The sequence below is a fragment of the Passer domesticus genome, chromosome 6 (genome assembly GCF_036417665.1).
Source record: "Passer domesticus isolate bPasDom1 chromosome 6, bPasDom1.hap1, whole genome shotgun sequence".
NCBI classification, from domain to species: domain Eukaryota; kingdom Metazoa; phylum Chordata; class Aves; order Passeriformes; family Passeridae; genus Passer; species Passer domesticus.
The window spans coordinates 14,265,621-14,284,806 of NC_087479.1; the positions used below are offsets into that span (position 1 = coordinate 14,265,621).

At 39.3% G+C, this 19,186-nt stretch overlaps 3 protein-coding genes across 11 annotated transcripts in view; 1 reads left to right on the top strand and 2 right to left on the bottom strand.

Moving 5' to 3' along the window:
* The window catches only part of AK7 (adenylate kinase 7), a 28,073-nt gene extending 17,477 nt beyond the window's left edge, over nt 1-10,596 (bottom strand). For 4 of the 5 annotated variants that reach the window (XM_064423452.1, XM_064423451.1, XM_064423450.1 and 1 more), the window contains exons 1-8: nt 10,464-10,596; nt 9,707-9,883; nt 8,452-8,560; nt 7,364-7,458; nt 6,523-6,633; nt 1,775-1,858; nt 1,102-1,190; nt 487-577 (exon numbers count right to left, since the gene is read on the bottom strand). In XM_064423452.1, the coding sequence (XP_064279522.1) occupies nt 487-577; nt 1,102-1,190; nt 1,775-1,858; nt 6,523-6,633; nt 7,364-7,458; nt 8,452-8,560; nt 9,707-9,883; nt 10,464-10,538 (831 nt within the window). In that variant the 5' untranslated portion in view covers nt 10,539-10,596. Of the gene's footprint in view, nt 1-486; nt 578-1,101; nt 1,191-1,774; nt 1,859-6,522; nt 6,634-7,363; nt 7,459-8,451; nt 8,561-9,706; nt 9,884-10,133; nt 10,252-10,463 lie in introns of those variants that run through there. The other variant, XM_064423449.1, reaches the window with a different exon arrangement.
* Nucleotides 10,597-11,350: 754 nt separating this feature from the next.
* Nucleotides 11,351-15,876, bottom strand: GSKIP (GSK3B interacting protein). Of its 3 annotated transcripts, none has more exons than XM_064423458.1 (3): nt 15,737-15,876; nt 13,861-14,119; nt 11,351-13,238 (listed from the first exon to the last, which is right to left on the bottom strand). In XM_064423458.1, the coding sequence occupies exons 2-3, from the start codon at nt 14,116-14,118 to the stop codon at nt 13,077-13,079; spliced, it is 420 nt and encodes a 139-aa protein (XP_064279528.1). In that variant the 5' UTR covers nt 14,119; nt 15,737-15,876; the 3' UTR covers nt 11,351-13,076. The 3 variants fall into 3 exon arrangements, with proteins under 3 accessions (XP_064279528.1, XP_064279529.1, XP_064279527.1); XM_064423459.1 differs by having other exon boundaries at nt 15,752-15,866; XM_064423457.1 differs by lacking the exon at nt 15,737-15,876 and adding an exon at nt 15,057-15,202.
* Nucleotides 15,353-19,186, top strand: part of ATG2B (autophagy related 2B) — a 44,425-nt gene continuing 40,591 nt past the window's right edge. For 2 of the 3 annotated variants that reach the window (XM_064423455.1, XM_064423454.1), the window contains exon 1: nt 15,353-15,850. In XM_064423455.1, the coding sequence (XP_064279525.1) occupies nt 15,689-15,850 (162 nt within the window). In that variant the 5' untranslated portion in view covers nt 15,353-15,688. The remainder of the gene's footprint in view (nt 15,851-19,186) is intronic. The other variant, XM_064423453.1, reaches the window with a different exon arrangement.

The following is a 19,186-nucleotide window of genomic DNA, read 5'->3' on the forward strand; positions in this document are numbered from 1 at the left end:
TAACATTTGCTCAATCTACATCAGCAAGTGTCCTATGAGTTGACTCTCACTATCACAGTGTATAGTTTACCAGTGTCATTAAGACTACTTCTAGACTTAATTTCACAACTCTTGGAAAAACAAGGTATTTTCCACAACATGAAGGGAAACACATGGTAAAGAGTCAGTATATAATCACAGTTCTGTGAATCCCATAACAATTCTCCATCAATTCTCCATAACTTTCTTAGGTAAAAATTTTATTTAAGTTAATGATAATACTGCAAAAATTAGTCTGTAAGATCAAGTAAACTACTTTGTTTAAAGGACAGATGTCTTAGAGAATTTCAAAGTAATCTTCCATGTAATTTACTACTCAGGATAATTCAGGAAGACCTAGGAATGTCTACTTCAGTAAAATGCATAGTTTTAAAACCTTACATACAGATATACTAAAAAAACAAACCAAAAGAAATTAAAATATCATGCTTTTATCAACTGTCTTACCTTTACTAATTCTCCAAGCGTGTGCATAGATGCATCTACTGCAAGTACATACTGAAAGTTTGGCCTGTGTTCTGCTACATTTTGCAACACTCTGAAACATAGCAAGTACAGTTCGGGCTGGCACTTGGAGAAGCATCCCAGGCTTTCCTTGTTAAATGCAGTTCATGAAACAGTACCAAGAGTCTGCAAATTCTTGCAGAATATTTCAGAGCATGACATTTTCATACATATTTCACTTAATAAAGAAGCACAGCTACACATTTTATTTGGAAGGAAGTTAAAAGAATAAAAAGATATATCTGTGAAAGATATTGTCTTAGTCTGCTGTAGAGTCCACAATCCATTTCCAGGTCTGTGCCAGTTAACTGGTATCACACTCTAGACTGAGCACAACTCGTTATTTATTAAAAGCAAAGCACCAGTGCAACAGTCAGATAAGGATTCCAGAAAGCACATCTACTTCTAAAGAAACTGAAGGCTCTGTTTGACTCAGTTAAAAGGGCCCAAAACTGACCTTAAACCAACCCACCCAATTTAAAAGCCTCAGTACTCTCTAGTGAATTTGTTATCTAGCTAGGTATCAATTATTGCTCAGAGAATTTTTTTTCTACTTACATTGCCAAATCACGAATATGAATGGTTGGAATAATATTCTTGCCATCCCCAAAAACAGGTATTGAAGGAGTCTCACCAAGCCAACACATCTGAAAATACAGAGAATAAAATGAGGGAAAAAAGGTTACTTCTAACTAGAGCTACAAAAGGAACACTTGATTAGACAAATCTGTATATTCAAGATTTAAAGTTCAGTTTATTGAATAATTACTAGAACTGCAGTAAAGGAGACCATTCTTGGGAAGTACTGATTGCCAGACTACTAAAAGCAAGAGGGGTTTTTTTTAAGACTATTCTTTAATCTTGGCAAATATTACTTTTTATTACCTTTATCACCCTAAGGGAAAAAAATAAAGGAAAAAAAAAAGAGAGACTGTTGAATGTTGAAAGAAAGACATTTCCCTGAATTCCATTTACAGTGACAGACATGTTCTCACTGGAAAGTACATATGGAGATACTGCTCAAAAACTAGAGAAATATCTCAGAAAAAATAGAGCCAAAAAAGATAAAAACACTTCCACTATAGCTAAAATATTTCAAAAGTATCAAATAAACAGTTCTGCTCATGAAAGCATTGAGCTTACAATGCCAAGGCTGCTAAAAATGGATTCAATTCCAGTGCAGTTTGCCCCTAGAAATTAAATGATCCTTCAAATGTAGTTGGATGTCTACCTTAAAAAAGTAGTGAAAGAGTCCTTCCTCAGCTCCATATTGATGTCCTGAGGCAACAACATAAGTTGAAAACTTTTTTTTGTTCTGTAAAGTGAAAGCAGCAAGAAAGTTTTTATTAAAATCTGGTACTGCAATTGGGATACAGGTTTACACTGACTCTTGACTACATGTACACTAAATACACAAAGTGTGCAAACTGTATCATTTCCAAGTTGTAACTAGATCAATTGTTGCATATCCCATAGCTTCCTGAGTTATATTATCATTACTACTTCCTTCAAAAAAGCTGTCTACAGCTGTCTTCAAAGAAAAAGTCTACATTTGAACAAAAATTATAAGATTAAAATAAAATTAAGAGGTAAAATTTGGAAGTTATGTAAATAAATTGAGTGAACAGGATAACTCATGCTTCTACTTCCTATTTTCAAGAAAAAATAACTCTGAAATTCATTGAAGCTATTTTTTCAATGTAGTCTATTTACATTTGGCTGTCTAAAGGAGCAGAAAATGCTGGATTAATGATTTTACACTTTCTTTACTTTCATTTTGATGCACTGTTACAAAAAGAAAAAAAAAATCTTTGAACTATTTAAATGGTTTGGTAACCACACATTATGATTAACCCATATATTTCTGGCTGATCTGTGTAATGTCATAAAATTGCCTGTCTGCTTCGACATACATGTTACTGTTTGCATCAATGGTGAGGATGGTTATACAGGGAGAAAAAATATTTTTAAATCATCGTAAAGGAAACGAGCTTTTGAAAAAGTTTTTTTGAATTAGTAACTTTTAAAATTTTAGGATGAAACAAAGTTATTAAATAATTCTCATGTTGTAAATATCCTAGGCATTATATATCTTCATCATAAAATGTAAAAGACCCTGCCTTTATCACAGTGGGAATACATGTGCAGATTTGTGATCTATTATTTTTTTTTGGGAGGGGTGGGGGAAAGGACCTTTTGCTATCATCTTTATAATATTTTAGAAACAGAAAAATTAGGCATGTCTTAGCCAATCTTTGATTATATAAGCAAAGCACCATGTAACTGGACGACAAGTTGCAAAGTCAGTGTGTTGTATCTATGTGACTTTATACTTAGAAAGTGCAACTTTGTTATAAAAACTACTTCAACTCACCTGAGTTTAACAGCTTGTTATTAATCACGAGAAACACTAAAATTAGAAGATATTACACGTAGCAGAAGAGCTTCCACACTGTAAGGACAGCTGCCTTTTTCAAACACTGCTAGGGCCACAGAAGGCTTTGCCATGGGATAAGCACAGAAGGGGGCTACAGCAGAATGTCACTAACTCCAGGCGTGGCAGGGGGTGATCTGGTTAGTCCTGGTTAACACATCTGGACAGAAATTTCCACTGTGGCCAACAGCGTCATGAAGCAACTGCTCATATGTGTATCAGTGGTCAAACAATGATCACCCCTAGTTCTGGGTCAGATGGCCACCACCAACCATCACTGAAGCCCCCTGAATATGCCTGTGTGGGTACCTGGAACTTGGACTGTAAGATAAACCACCACAGCAGCAACCTGAGATGAGACAATGCATTACAAAACATTATAAAGCTTACATTAACAAAGCTTGGGGAGAAGAACGTTTTGCTGATAATGATCACAAAATGCAGAATTTACAGGCCATAAGGAAAGCCAGATCAGCAAGTGTGCTGAAATCAGCTCCAACTGGGTAAAACGTAATCCTGGCAGATGAGGTCATGGCCTCCCCACCCAAGAAACCCATCAACTCAAAAGAAGAGGAAGGCTGAGCATGTAACTAATTAGCACTAGAAGTGAGGGGAAAATTTAACCAATAGATAAAGAGAACTCTGTATCCAACAACCATTAATTCCTTTGTTTGCTAAAATGTATGAATATGAAAACTTCTGAACTATCTTGGGACTCCCATGACTGAGAAGCCCAGTATGAAGAAGGACCAACATGATGCCACTGGATCCTTGGGTGGTGACTATCTTCTGCTTGATCTCTCTCCTCTGTTTTCTATTTCTTTCTATCTCTCTACCTCATATTCATTGTTAAATAAAATCTGTATAATTTACTTCAGTTTGTGTCTTGTTTGCATCTTAATTTGGGCAAAGCTGTCTCCTTAGTATTCGATCTTAACACACACTGAGTTTGCTTGGATAATTCCATGACACACAGTGTTTGCACCTAAGAGCAGCAGCTCCTAGGGCTGTTCTGGACAGACATGTCCCAGAAGACACGTAGCAATTTCTGTCTCCTGGCAGGAAAAACCTGCCTCTTCTGAATCCACAGGAGGTGCTATTTCTCATTTCCCTTAAAAAGAATGTAACACAGGATTTTCTTCCATGTACCTTGTGCTAACTCCTGCCTTGTGGGAAGACAAACCATAATTTTGCACTGAGTGCTATATTTCACTGAAATGCATACCTCTAAAACAGGTTCAATTCCTCTAACTGTAGATACTTAGTGTCACAAGCTACCCATTGAGAAGGTACTACTTGACGTTACTTGGCTATGGTAATTTTAAAAATAGGGCAATGCTTAATTAAGCAAGTTGCTTAATTAAGTTCCCCGCGGCATGTTTAGTCCCGGGTAAGGAATGTCATGTTCCCGTTGTTGTTCATTAAAGCCACTAGGTGTCACTTTCTAGCTGGGATCCTCAGTTCCGGGCTGTGGTTGTTTTACGCTTGTTTGCTTTATTTTTAAAAATTGCTTGAAGTGAGAAACAGGTCTAAATGGATTCGGGAACTACTACGTCACTGAGAACAGAGATGGGGGCTGAAGAGCTTTTCTGCCTTTGGCAGGCAGGTATTTCTCCAAGAATTCTGAATTTGGCACGACCTCAGAAACTGCAACTTCTAAGAAAAGTGACACAAGTTGAATGCCCTGAATGCCACTAAGGTAAAGGTAAAAAATTGCTAGTGATAAAAAACAAAGACTCTTATGCTCTCAGACTGTTACTGAATTTTAATCAAAAAACAGGTGAGAGGTACACTAATGCAGAGAGGCAAAATCTTGCTATAAGAAACAACTTCCATTAAATTGCACTCTGAACAGGCAATAAGGCTTAGAAAACCTTCTTTCTTGGTGCAAGACCTTTTTTACCAGGCTGACTAGACTGATGAATCCTAGTGTCTGAGGTCTTTGCAGGGAACAATAACACTGTAATTTCTTTCACTGATGGCATATCCTCTAGACACCACTGAATTTAGGAAAGAGTAAAGACTGTAATCCAGAAGTCCCCAGCCATCACAAGAAGCCAAAGCTGATTTCATGGGAAGAACAGATGCTTTGGAGCCATCCTGTTCCAAAGTGCTGACAGAAACCATCCAGGAGCAGTGATACCCATTGGTGCTGACACTGGAGCTCTGGAGGAAAGGGGCTCCTTTTGAAAGGGGTACAGCAGGTAGGTATTGAAAATATTCAAGCTGCTTTATCATGTGCTACATATCTGTCTTCTCAACAGATATTCAGCCTGGCAAACACTTAGAAGCTAATTATACAAATACTTTTGTTATGCAGTGACTCAGTGCTTTGGACTAGCCAGAAAAACAGTCAATAATTCATCTGGGTATTAAGTGGTGGCAGAAGTTAACACAAGGTTTGATGGATGCTGTTTAAAATTTTCATGTTTTTAACACTGTAGGTGTGAAACTTATCCCATGGTCTTTCAAATCCACGTTAGCACAGTAAAAGAAAAACCAATTTACCACTGCTTTTTCAAGCTGTAAACCAAATTTTTACTTGTATTCTGCATTGTTAGATCCACAGTAGAACATAATATAATTTCTAGTGCTATTTTCTCAGCAGTACATAAGACATATGCTCAAACCAGAGAAAAGTTATTTTCACAATAAACTGTTATTAGCTGGATAAATTTCTGAAATGGACATTGAACTATATTGATTATGGGAGACTCCTAACACAGAAAAAGAATGACCAAATCACACCTTCATCATCCGTGTATTTTTTGTTGTCTTTGAACCTCCTCACTACTCCACCACTAATGACAACAGCTTCCATTTTCCTGAATTGTAAGCTCAGCCACTATTGGTATTTATTTAATGATAGTTCTTAAATACAAATAGAAGCATAGTCTGTTCTCTAGTAAGATTAATGGTCTAATCAGACCAAAGCAAGGAAAGCTGAAGGAGGGGATTTTAAAACATATAAACTGATAATATATTTAAGCTATTCTGTGTCAGCTCTATGGGTGTGATTTTAAAGTGAATTATAGGGTGGAACAGAAGTCAATAAGGCCTCTGCTCCAAGAGCACAAACTATCCAGGGACATGCTAGGTGTGGCCAGAACATCTAAGAATTTAAATGAGTTGTAATAATGACATAGCTGGCTGATATTTAAAGATGCTGCTTTTCTTTAGAGCTGTACTAATATCTCATTCCTCTACAATCTTTCTTCCTCAAATATTTCCACACAGACCACAGCTTCGATTGTCTTTAGTACAACCAAAGAAACAATACTATTTCAAGATGAGCATGATTTACTCCCTACCTAAGAAAAAAAAAAGAAATTGGGATTTATATTATGCATACATTTGGGTTTCAAAGAACATTATAGTATTCTCCATGCTACTATATTTTATTAATAATTTGTATCATCTATATTTCTAAGGACAATATGATAATCTTAAAACTTATTCAAAGAGTTTATAAATTTCATTACTATGATAAAGCTCTAAATAAGAAGACAAACCAGCTTATTTTTATAAAAAAGTTGTACACATACAGTTTTCCCAAGTTTTGCAATGTGTTTTTCAGCATTTATGTGATCCAGAAAGCCAGGATGAGACCTTCTTTTGCGAAAATCGTCTTCATTAAAAGGAGCCTCGGGATCTTCCTACGAAGAAAAAAAATGTGACTGATATACATTTCCTAAAACAGAACCATTTTGATGGTCTAGATAGTTAAAGGAAATTCTTTAAAAGTGTTTTAAAATCTGTTTTAACCTTTGTCTTCATTTGAAATTCTTCAAGGTTCTGAATTTGATGCCTGAGATTCAGCATTTTGAAAATGTCATTGGTTCAATTTCAAATTTCACAGTAAAAGATTTTTAACTTCTTGTTATATTTTAAAAAGCATTGGTTTTTATTATATATAGCATTACACAAGGTTGAAAAAGATCTATTTCTGCAACACTGAATTTGAGAATTGCAATAGCATGCTACAAAGCACTCAACATGGCTCCTGGAAATACTTTAAATATATTGATATAAAGATGTATCCATTTTAATTATGTATTTCATCAAATATACAGCGAACATGGGATTTTTTTAATGACTGAAACACAATGCATATTGTGGTTAGCATTTGTCTTGCCTCTTGACCAAGGAACTCTTTATGTCTTTCTGTATCATTATAGCCCAATGCCTAAACTTTTCTCACAGTGAATTTTATCTAGCAATTTTGGATGCAAGTAGTGGGTAAGGGTGAAAGAATCCTAAAACCCCACTCACTTTACCAGCCATCATTGAAGTACACATCCAAAATATATTGTATAATTTAATGTAATGAATATTTTCCACTAAATAGCAACATCTGTTAAAAAAAAAAGTTTTGATATTACTTACAGGGTCAATGGGTTTGGTATTTGCCCAGGTCATTATTGTTGAAATGAGGATGAATAACTTTTGTTTTGCAAAAGTCTCTATTTCGTTATGTAGGGCTGTTAAATGAAAGCAAGGATTTTATTTTAAACTGTATTTTTCAAATTATATTTTTGCTCTTATATAAAGATGCTATAGACTAATAGCAATGTTCTATGTGATGTCTTTTTTAAGCAAATGGTCTTTCAGTTAATATAAATTAAAGATAAAAAAATCAGGAAAGAGAACAAGTAGAGAAATAACGGTAATAAAGAATTAAATTATTAGTAATTGACATAATTGCCACAGAGCTACAAATTATGGGGAGAAAATTCCCCAAACAATCTATACTAGAAAACTATTCATCTTCACTGATTGCTGAAATACTGCAAGAAAATAAAAAAGTGTGGGGTTTTCGTGGTAGGAAAAAAAAGGTACTGAATGCAAACAAAGTTTATTTTAATATAAAACAAGATAATTGTTTTAAACAATTAATTTTTTGTTATGCAAATTATTCTGTTTTCTGAACGTTCATATTATAAAGAGGAAAGGATAATTTAGTTTAGCTGTCATATAAAGAATCATATTGCACTCTCACCTTGAAAGGATTCCAGCTGCCTATTAGAATGTGGGCGTAACAATAAGGAGAAAGTTTTCAAAAGACTGTTAGCAATATCTTTTATTGGACTTTAAAGAAAAAGAAACTTAATTATATAAAATATTGAAACATTCTTTGAATATCACAGGAGCAAATCTACTCACCCCCCAGTGCAAAGAGATGAGACAATGGTTGGCAGTTCTTTAGGGAAATTACTGCCTACACAGATGTGCCATTTCAAGAGCTGGACCATTCCATGTCAGCTTCTCTCCCTTCTGAATGTGACAGTGCATTCCATGGTTCTTTGCTATTTATCCAAATAATGTGTGCAGCATTTCTCCATCAAGGAACCCAATTTTATATTAAAGTGAATCCACTATAATTTTACACATTTTAATGATAATATTACACATTTATGGCAGGTTTTGATGGCTACATAGAAACCAAATTTCTGTTCAGGTAAAGCTATACTAACCAGAAGCAGCCCATGTTGCTTCCTCGATTTGGTTTGCATCCTCAGTGATATTATACAAAACAATGTCACACTCAAGCAAGTGACTTAAGAGTGCTTCTCGAGGAGAGACCTGAGGGAAAAACAGAGAGAAAAAGACTAGAGAAAAAAAACTAGAGAAAAAAAAATCCTCTTGTAGTTCAATTTCTGGATAGAATGTGATTTTCCAACACTAGGATGTTGGAATTATTCATAAGATAGTTATCAAACAGTTATATAGTTATTATATTTCATCTGTCAGATACAAGAAAGCTAATAAAATGGAAATTAAATGCTGAAATTTCTAATTTAGAGTACACATTAACATAGATCAAAAATACAGACTTTTAATGGTATTTTAGGATCCATATTTTTAGTACATTTGTGAGTATTGAAAATAACTACCACTTATCCAGGTATTTTAAACAACTATCCATTGATAGAATGGAGAAGACCTCAAAAAATGTCAATTTCCTTGCAAGATAGCATCCTGTAATTTTTATTAAGTGCAGATTATCTGTATTACTTGAGCAAATCCAGCAAACACTTTGGGCAAAAGCAGGGGTTAAAACTAAACACCACCAGCCATAATTGCCTGATTGAACAGTCCAGCTGCATAGACATCTGAATCAAAATTTTCAAATGTTGGTAGAAATTCTTCAATAAGAAGAATAATAACCAGTTTATAACAAGCAGTTTGAGACAGAGGCAATTTCTAGTTTCAGAAAACTAAATCAAGCAATAAGCAATCACATTCACAAGAGGAAGCCTCCTTTAGTTAATTAAATCCAGATATACACATCTTTATCCAAAGATGGAGGTATTCAGAACAATTAGCTGCTAGTGAAAACTGTGATTTCAGTGAACAGTTAAGAAGGACACTAAATCTGAGTTCAGCATCACTACCTTCAAAATGGTGATAAAAGACAAAAAGAAGATGAGAGATACTTGAATGGTAAGCTTTGAGAGAAAAAGAAAGCAGACCTGTGGATCATCAAGGTAGATTTTTTAAACAAAAGTTATGAAGAGGACATCACCTATTTTCTGTCTGAGTTCCTTCCTTTTACTATTTGCGGTGTCAGACCTAGAAGGGAGGAAGCCAGAGCACGTGCAGGAAGCAGAAAAACAGATATATACAGCTACCAGCAGGAACAAAATTTCATTAGTGCAGGTCATTTTACATGAGCTGAGGTATTTCTAATGTCGTCTAAAGGCAATCTGAAATCACAGTCATACTTACTGCATACGTTTCCTTTGCAAAGGGTGGACTGGCACTCTCCGGTGTAGAAAGAGTACCCACGACTTCGTAGATTTCCCCTGCGGTCGTGAGAACACCAACAGCTGAGTCATTTTCATCGCCCTCCTCTTCTTCTTCTGGGCTTTCAAGCGTCGCCCCAACAACACAGGTGGATAAATACTGCAATATACAAGACACAGAATTTGTTTACAAATATCTATTGAGCCCTACACATCTTGTCGTAACCTCCAGGAGGCACCAGCACCGTCCGACCAGCCCTGCTCCTGTCGTTGGTAATGCTCTTCAGAAACAGCTTCCCATTGAAGGGAAAACTGTAGGGACTTCTCGGGCTCAGCTGGAATATTTCGGCTCTTGTGTCCCGCGCCTCAAAGCCGAAGGTGCCTGGTCCCTGGCTGCCTGTGCCGCGCACCTGGCTGCTCCCGGGCAGGGGGTGCCTCTCAGGGAACTTGTGAGGGGGCTCCTCACAGGGAGCATCCTCAGCCATCAGCTGCTGCCTCAACTCTCCCGACCGGCTTTATCCCCCCTTCCTGCTCCTAACTCTTTATTTTTACTCCTCATTTTTGCTCCATCTTATCCCTTTAATTGCTCCGGCGCCCCTCCTCAGCAGCTATCTCAGCTGACCCTCCTGCCCGCCCGGCCGAGCTCCCCGGGGACCGGCCGCGGCTCCCCAGCGGGCGGAGGCGCCTGAGGCAGAAGCAAGCCGCGGCCGGGAGCAGCTGCGGGCCCGCCCCGCGGTCACCTCGCCGATGCTGCGGCCGCAGTAGGAGTCGAGGTGGTTGAGGAAGACGCGGCGGCCCGGCGGCGCCTCCTCCATGGCGCAGCCCGGGACGCGGCCGTTGCCGCGCGACCGCCGCCGGCCGCGCTTCCCCCGGCCGCCGCTGGGGGCGCCCGGCCCGGCCCGGGACAGCGGGGCCCTGCTCGGAACGGCACGGCGCGTGTGGGCACTGCCGGGGCAAAACCAGGCGTTAACTAGGTTATCCGCCGTCCTTCCCGACAGCAGGCAGGCTGTGAGGCTGCTGAGGCAGACTAACAGCTACGTTAGCAGCGCTTGTTCAGAGCTCGGACAATGAAACACCCGGCAGCTGAAGGAGACCTGAAATTCTCGCTCCTCAGTGCTGCAGATGTTCCCTCCATAGGGGCAGCAATGCAGGACAGGCATGGGAGAGCATTTTGCTCATCCTCAGCAACCCAGAAGTGGTGGAATGATATTGCTGTCCCACTTTTGGGTTAACACTGTAATACAGTTTGAGAAACAGCACAAGTTTCTTCTGTTAACACCTACACAATACCTGTTTTGAAAGTATGCTTATAATAAGCACTGTAAATGATGGCTTAAAGACCTCTAAGACAAAAAAATCCAAACAAACAAAACCAAACAAATCCTAAAATTTAATAATGAAACATTACTTTGGCATTTTTCCACTTGGATTTCTAACACTCCTTTACAATCACATACCATACGTTAGCTTGCCATTTCATGACAAAGTTTCAGCTGATACAAGTTTGCAAACAGTTTTCCAAACAGTCCACAGCTATTTAAGATTTGTCTTAGGGCATGACGATTTCAGTCGTTCACTCCCCACTTTCCAATAGCTCCACCCCCACAAGAAAACTTTAACACACCGGTCCATTCATTTAATTCTTTAGTCATTGAAATTGAACAAGTAAATCAGTTGCAAGGAAAAATATTCAAATATAAATTTGCTGAAGTACATTCTCCTCACAGAGGACTAACCACGTGCCACAGACCTGTGTGCAAAAGAGAGCCTATGAACAATTTTTGGAGCATGGAAGCATACCCTAGGGCAGTGGACTAGTTTCAGAAGTTTCAACCCAAAAAGATAATAACCATGAAATTAGGCTCTTGAAAACAGAAGCACTAATTACAGTTGTCCTGTCATAGTTGCGCATTGCTAACTCAAAGCCATTACAAAAGCTCTACTAGGCTTGTCTCATCCATATGACTAACCACAGCAGGTAGAAGCCAACATAGCTCTATTGAAGTCACTGGAATCTGTGAGAACCAATAAATTCCTAAATGTGGCTCCAAAAAAACTACTGCATGTACTTGTCACAAAAGCATAGAAGAATAATGGAGGATTGTTTAAACAAAGACAGACAAATACAGGAATAATGGAAGAATAAAAAAGGTGTGAATGTCACAGAGCGTCAGTTCAACTGTACAAGCATTTCCACCCAACTCTAATTTTTAAAAAGTCTACTATTCAGTACATACTTAAAAAGTTATAGCAGAACAATAGATTTATAAAGAGAGTTGTACCAGTTTTTAAGTAGAAAATACAAGTTATATCTTCCAGCTTGTATTAGTCTTAGCAAATTTCACAGAGCCTTTGGTTTCAAACCAATACAATGCAATTAATATTACAGTGCTTACTTTAGTATTCATTAGGAGAGGACACTGTAAAACTGAGGGAGAAAACAATTGGGAGTACCAAAGTACTGTATTATAGAAAGTAAAGGCTGAAGCAAAAATACTCTTGAGTATATCCTGTACATCATGTAAATACACATTCAAAATAGTAAACAGGCCTTCCAAGCCTCTCAAACAGTTGCAGTACAGCGTACATATTTACAGCATAGATAACATCATTTTTAGGAAATGTGTAGCCCATTATTTCTGTGCTTAATCATTTGTGTTTCAGACAATACATTCATATATAAGTAGTTCATCTTGTGTATTATTTGGAGCTTGCTGGTTGCCATAGACAAGGACAGATCAATTAATACTGAGCCTTGCTTTTAACTCTGATACTGCCACTATATAAGCAATGCTCAACTGCTGAAGAACCACCTTTCTAGCTACAAAGCTGAAAACTTTCAGATTTATGTATAGCAAATCAAGCAGGAACTCCTTGCAGAAGTTTTCCAGTTATTTTTCATTAATTGGCTAGAGCAAGTAGTTACCTTCTATTTAAAAAGAAGGCATGAAAATTATCAGTAAGCACACACACAAAGAATTACTACTTATATCTCTAACATTCAACCTCTATTTTTTTTTTTAGTTTTGAATACTAAGACTTGGCAAAGACACCAAGGTTTTTGAATATTGTATGGAGCAACTTACATGCTCATTTACAACAGAAAGTAAAATTAAGATTTTTTTCTGCTATTTATCAAAGTGGCTTTTAATAACATTGTGATATATGCAAAACCATGGTAGCAAAATGTTATATAATATACTTGTTATAACATATAAATGTTATATAATAATGTAGTAGCATGAAGTAGACTTTAATCCAAGAAATGAAGCTTAAGATGTTTGTAAGGAAGATCTCAGTGCTTCATACTTAGAATTCCTTCTGGCACCAAATCTTCCTCATATCTGGGTAAATCACGACTGACTTTCTTTCTTCAAAGCTTCCAGTCTTTGTAGTAATGCATTTCCAAACACCTCTCGATATGCAGGGCTGAGAGAGTCCAACAAGGAGTAGACAGTTTCATGATACGGAGTTTGCAGTCTATCATCAGTCTGATCAAAATCATAAGCTACTACCTGCAACAAAGAATTGGGTGGTTAAATTTCTGTAGTGATGATCACCTTGGTACATGTAGCACAACATTTAACTTTGCCAGTCAGGGTAGTACAGAACAATGTTTTGTAGGAACAAAAAATACTGAATTTAAATCGCAGTCTCTGCTTTCTACTATGGAGCTTACTGGTTAGACAGTATTTAAGACAATTTCAAATACCTCTTGTCCAAAACCCAGAATGTTAGTAAAATACATTCTTTGAAAAGAAGTCTCACATCTACATGTCTGTATAAAAATTACAGATGGTGCAAAAAACCCCCCAAACTGTATAGATGTTGTATTACTGACTTCTTTGGGTACCTGAGAAACCCAAAGATTGACATACCTGTAACAAATTACTGATTCTATCTTCACCATTTTCTGTCTTAAATAAATTCCTGTTTATTTATTAGCTTCCCTTCTCACTTTGTTGGAAGTAACTAGCTAAAGTTCCCTCTTCTAGAAGAAAACATGTAGGCCAGACTTTCATAAAAGTACAAGAGGAATATATGTGGTTGTCAGTGAAGTATTTTTCTAGGCACCTTTTGAATATGGTCATTGTGCAAAACAAAGAAGTTTAAGAAATTACAAACAAATTAGTTTACCCTGAGTCCTGCTTCAGTGAGCTCCAGACAGTATCTGTTCCTTTCCCTGGTTTCCACATTGATATATGCCACATCCTCTGCACACGGAAGGGTTTTTGACACAAACATGTTGCTGACAGCAAACAAAACATCATTCACAACAGCTTCAGCTTCTAGTCTCATATCTTTCACGTCTGTTCCTTCGAAGTCTCTATAATCAGAATCCTCTTCAAACCCTGTATTATTGGGCAACTCCATAGGATTGCAATCAGTCTCCATTCTGCATATAAAAACATTTATTTTAGAGTTATTATACCACTGCACTCAATATATAACACCATAAAACACAAGTTATATTTTAAACAGACGTATTTAACATTGTCCAAAAAAAAGGAAACTATGAGACCCAGTGACTTCCATAACTCATGAAATGATAGGCCAGAGAAGTCAAACAAGTGATATTCAGAACAAGTGCTGAAGAAGATTACATGAACATTTAGAAGTGGTATCAGTATCACTGAGGCTAGTATTTCTCAGGCAAGTTAACTTGCATTCTGTGGTACAGGACTCTGTTAAGATTCAGCAGTCATTAATTCTGCCCTTTGCTGATCCAGAATGCAGGAGGAAGACAAGTCATGCCTGGAAAAAGCTAAATCAATAGCTGCAGAAAACAAAAACCTACTGTTGGTGCATTTAAGGAAGACTTAGAGAAGTCTGTGAACTAAATGGGTTATCAGAGACCTTAGGAATTAAAGGCAGCTGTTTGATGCAGTCACTAAAGAATAAAGCCCCTGTTCATCTTTTACGCACAGCTGCCGACACATTTCAGAGACACAGGCTGCTGGTCTTTGCGAGCAACTGGAACCAAAGCGGACAGCCCCAGCAGGGCTATCCCCGCGGCTCCGGCAGTGTACCGGTGTGGCCAGGAGGCCTCAGCTGACACCTGCGGAACCTGCCCGGGGCAGCAGGGAAAGCCCCTCGCCGCCCCGAGAGCTCCGGGAGCCGAGCGCTGCTGCGGGAGGGGATGGGGGCTCCACATCACCGATATGGACATGCGGGACATTCACTCCTCGGGATCCGCCGCCTCCTGCCCAATCCCACCGCCGACACACAAACAAATTCAAAGACGCTGAAGGCAACCGGGGAGCTGGATACCGAGCTGCGCAGCCTCCCGCTCCCAGGGACCGCACCCCCGCCGCGCCCCGGAGCGCACCCACCAGCGCAGATGGGCGGCCGAGGCCCCGCCGCCCGACCCCGCACGGCTCCGGTCCCGCCCCGCTCGGCGGACAGCGCCCGCCCCGCCGCTTCCCGGGCCGCTCCCCGGAGAGGCGGCCCCGGCGCCACCGGCCGCACGACGCCTTCCGGCCGCGCCGCCCCCTCCCGCGGCCGCTTCCGCCCCCGCCTCCTCCGCGCGGCGACGCCACTTCCCGCACGTCACGGTGCCGGTGGTCGGCGGGGGGTGTCGGCAGGAAGGGGACGAGCAGCCGCGATCGGCCTGGCCGCGCTCGCCGGCGGCGCGGAGCTGACGGGGAGGGGCTGCCCTCCCGCGGACCCCGGCCCCTTCCCCGCGCAGCGCGGCTGCGGCGGCCGCTCCGCGCCCGAGAAGATGGCGGCGGTGTCCGAGTGAGGATGGAGCTGCCTGCCAGCGCCTCTTCGCCCTAGGGCGGGCAGTGCCGCCCCGCCGGGGCGTGAGGGCGGCGGCGGTGCCGTCGGGCAGCGGGGAGCCCCCGCCGCAGCCCGCGCCGAGGGGCGAGGCTTGGCCTGGCCTGGCGGCCCCCACTCCGCTCCTTCGCTCCTCCGCGCTCCGCCCGGCCCCGTCCCGCCGCCCGGCCCCCGGCGTGCAGCCGCCATGCCGTGGCCTTTCTCGGAATCCATCAAGAAGAGAGCCTGCAGGTACCTGCTGCAGAGGTACCTGGGCCACTTCTTGCAGGAGAAGCTCAGCTTGGAACAGCTCAGCCTGGATCTCTACCAGGGCACCGGCTCCTTGACGCAGGTCCCTCTGGATAAGTGGGTAAGGGATGCTGGCGCTTCCCCCCCTCGGCTCCTGCTCGTCTGAGGGACCAGCTGATTCTCTGCCCCCGGCTGCCTCCCACTTTATTTTCAATACCCAGCCTCTTCTATGCAAAAAGTTATAGCCATAATTAGCATTTAATCTAGGGAACTGTTGTCTGATATGCTAGTACTAAAGAATAAAAAATCTTGCCATTTGTTACAGATATATTTTTCTAGTCACACTTCGATTGTATACTTTTTAATGATGAGAAAGGAAACAAACTGAAAGAAGGCAATAGATGCTGATATATCAGGGAGGAGCTAGTGTACCCCAGACTTCTCGAAATCCCTGTAGTTAATGAGGAGTCTGTTACTGACTGCTAGAGATGGTGAAAACAAAGTAATCCCTGTGGTATCTGTGCTTTGTCTTTGTCTTGGAGACATCTTGGTTCTTAATGATAGTGTTATGCTGAGCTTAGTCTGTGAGGTTCTCTAAAGATTGTCCCCTTGTCTTGCAGTGGTGAAAGAACTTGTTGACAAAAAGCTGATTTTAGCTGGAGTTTGCTCAGCAGGTGGCCTGTCACACTCCAGTCCTGGCTTGTATGGTTTTTTTATATGTGTGTGTCTCTAAAAAACATATATACATTTCCAGCCTATTTTAGAGACAGACCTTTGGATTACTGTGTTTGTAATATTTTGTAATGGTTCTTGGTTTAATTGCCAGCGTTACTGAATTCTCCCTGTCAGTCGAGGGTCTGTCATGAGGAGGCTTAAGCACTGCAGTGAATCAGTCACTGACTTCCAGGGCAGCGTAGATGATGAGCTAGGTCCTTTGTTTTCATGTTTTCCAAACCACATTTTTACTGCAGTATGTACTGGTATTAGGCCATATGGAATATATTTAAAAATACTTGAAAATATATTATATTTTCAGGAAATGGTTTTAATGTTGTTAGTATGAAAATATGTTTGAAAGTGGTAGGGAACAGATACTTGGAGAAATGCTCAATTACCGGTGTTTGAATGTGGACATTTTTTTGTTATTTGCTTGTTTGTTTCCTTCTTTTCTTTTCTGGCTGTGTCTGCAGCTTGTTTTCCGTGTCAGGCTTGCAGTGAGGCTGCCTCGCGTTAATTGAATTGTTATGCCCTCTAGTGGGTATCGAGCACTCCTTGTCGGAGTGATATTTAAAATGTAAATTACTTAGTAACAAAGCAGTTACGGGTCAGTGCTAAATGAAATGTGCATAACGTATACACAGTGATTAAATGAATATGCTGTACTGCTTAGGTGATCTTCCCCATTTGTGGATCAGCATTTTTCTGTTCCACTTGTAAACAATTACATGATTGAGGCTCTCTGCACGTGACTCTCATGTATGACAGATTGCAAAAGCAGATGTCACGGAAGTACTACAGCTCTCTTTTCCCCCTAGTCATTGTAACCTTGTTCTCAATGAATCACCAGGATGACTGTATTTTTACATGGCATCCATTTTTGCAGACACTTCTGTTCATCACAGCACTGTAGATACCTTAGCCACCATTGTATGTGTTTATAGGTTGTAGAGATATGTAGGAATTCCCGGGGCTGTTAATGCAATGCCTATGCCTTTTGGGGTGTGGGGTGTTCAGAAGAATCAAAATGTAATGGATGATGTTTCTGGTTGAATTTTAGTATACATTGAATACTACTTCTGTAGACAAAAGTAGTTTTGTCTACAAAATCTGTCAATAATGTGGAAACAAGTCCTGATATGAAGGCTGTGCTTCAGTTTTAAAATTTCACTTGGAATCCTCTAATTACTTCCTTCTAGGAACAGCTGGCCTATTTATGAAGCAATTTAGCTCAAGAGTGCTTCATTTTTTTTTGCTTTTAGATAGTACATTTCTATTTCAAAATAATAAGCAGCATACTAAAATACATTTACTTTTTATTACCATGGGTATGGGTAGCAAAAAAACATCTAAGTCAGATTTGTTCAAAATATGGTAGCTAGCTTACTTCCTGCTGTAGCAAATTACTTGTAAATTAATTCAAGTAATTTAAATGATCATGTGGTATTTTAAAATACAGTTTTCATCTCTAATAATTATTTTTACCTTATCTTATGCTGTTGCCACATGTATAATTCTTAAATATAAGTTCATATATGTTTGAGCTTTTATACTATTTATTTTATTAAATTTTAATGTCACTGAATTTTAATTGATTATTTGAGTCTTAAATAATTTCCCAATAGGACTGTTCAGGTTCCGTTTCTTTAAAGTTTGTGTAATTTTGTGCTGCCTAAGTGGACTTTGGAACAGAAACTAGAAAAGCTGAACATGCAAGGCAAACAAAGTTCTAAAAGCAAGGTTATTGAGAGCAACAAGTCAATATGATGGGAAAGTTGCATCTGGAGATACAAGAATAAAAATAAAGAAAATATGTTTTGAGAAAATTAAATTTTTATTCTATATACTTGGAATATAATTTTAAATACAATTAAAATGGCAAGCAACTTCTAAATCCTTATTTTTTTCAAAACTTAGGATGTTGAATTTAAGCATTTTCTTAGGTAAAATCAGTGGCTTTGTTCAAAACTCAGCAAGGTCAAAACCACACTTTCTCTTGCCTGTTGAAGATTATGTCCTGTTATTACAAATGCAGTCTTTTGTCGAGTCTTGTTTACATTAGAAAGTTGCACTCTCTGGATTTGGTATGTGAATAAGATTGGGATTTGCTTCATTAAAGCCTGACTACTTCTTGTATAAGAACTTAAATTTTAACTGCATTTTAAAATCAAAGCACAGGCAGGAACTCACTTTTTTATTAGCCTAAGTGTGAAGAATATGTTTTATATGTATGGATGTAATGAAACCTATATAGAGCAATAGGAGAGTCTTCTGAGGATGGTGGAAAACTTGAAATTCCTAAATTACTGCGTTAGAGCTGGTGTGATACTTGGGGCAACTTGATGGTAGCAGTGTTTATAATGCCATGATAAAAATATGATTTACAAATGGCAAGTTTGTTACATGGCAAGAGGGGATTGTTTGGGTTCATTGTTCCACTGTGACAGAGAAATGAAAAATGAACTTTGCATTGAAATGACATGCTCTGAAATACTCCTATCATAGAAACTAGGTACTTTTTGTGCTTTTACTGGCAGCCTGTTTTCAGTTTTCTTCAGTACTGCCAAAGAAAGAAAAGATTAATTTTTGTTAGTATTCTGATGTCTATAAGAGTAAGTTAGCAGCCGGGTTTTTTTTGTGTAGTGCAAAAATACAGATTATACAGCCAGCACAGAGCAGTTCTGAAAGCTAGATAGTGTGAAATTGTAATGGAATTGATATAGTTAAGTGTCTATTTTTT

Excerpts from the sequence above, each read along its gene's own strand:
- GSKIP (XM_064423458.1), bottom strand. The coding sequence starts at position 14,118 with ATGGAGACTGATTGCAATCCTATGGAGTTGCCCAATAATACAGGGTTT. Across the intron at positions 13,239-13,860 it reads TCACTGAAGCAGGACTCAGG|GTAGTAGCTTATGATTTTGA; the intron begins GTAAACTAATTT and ends TCTTTGTTGCAG.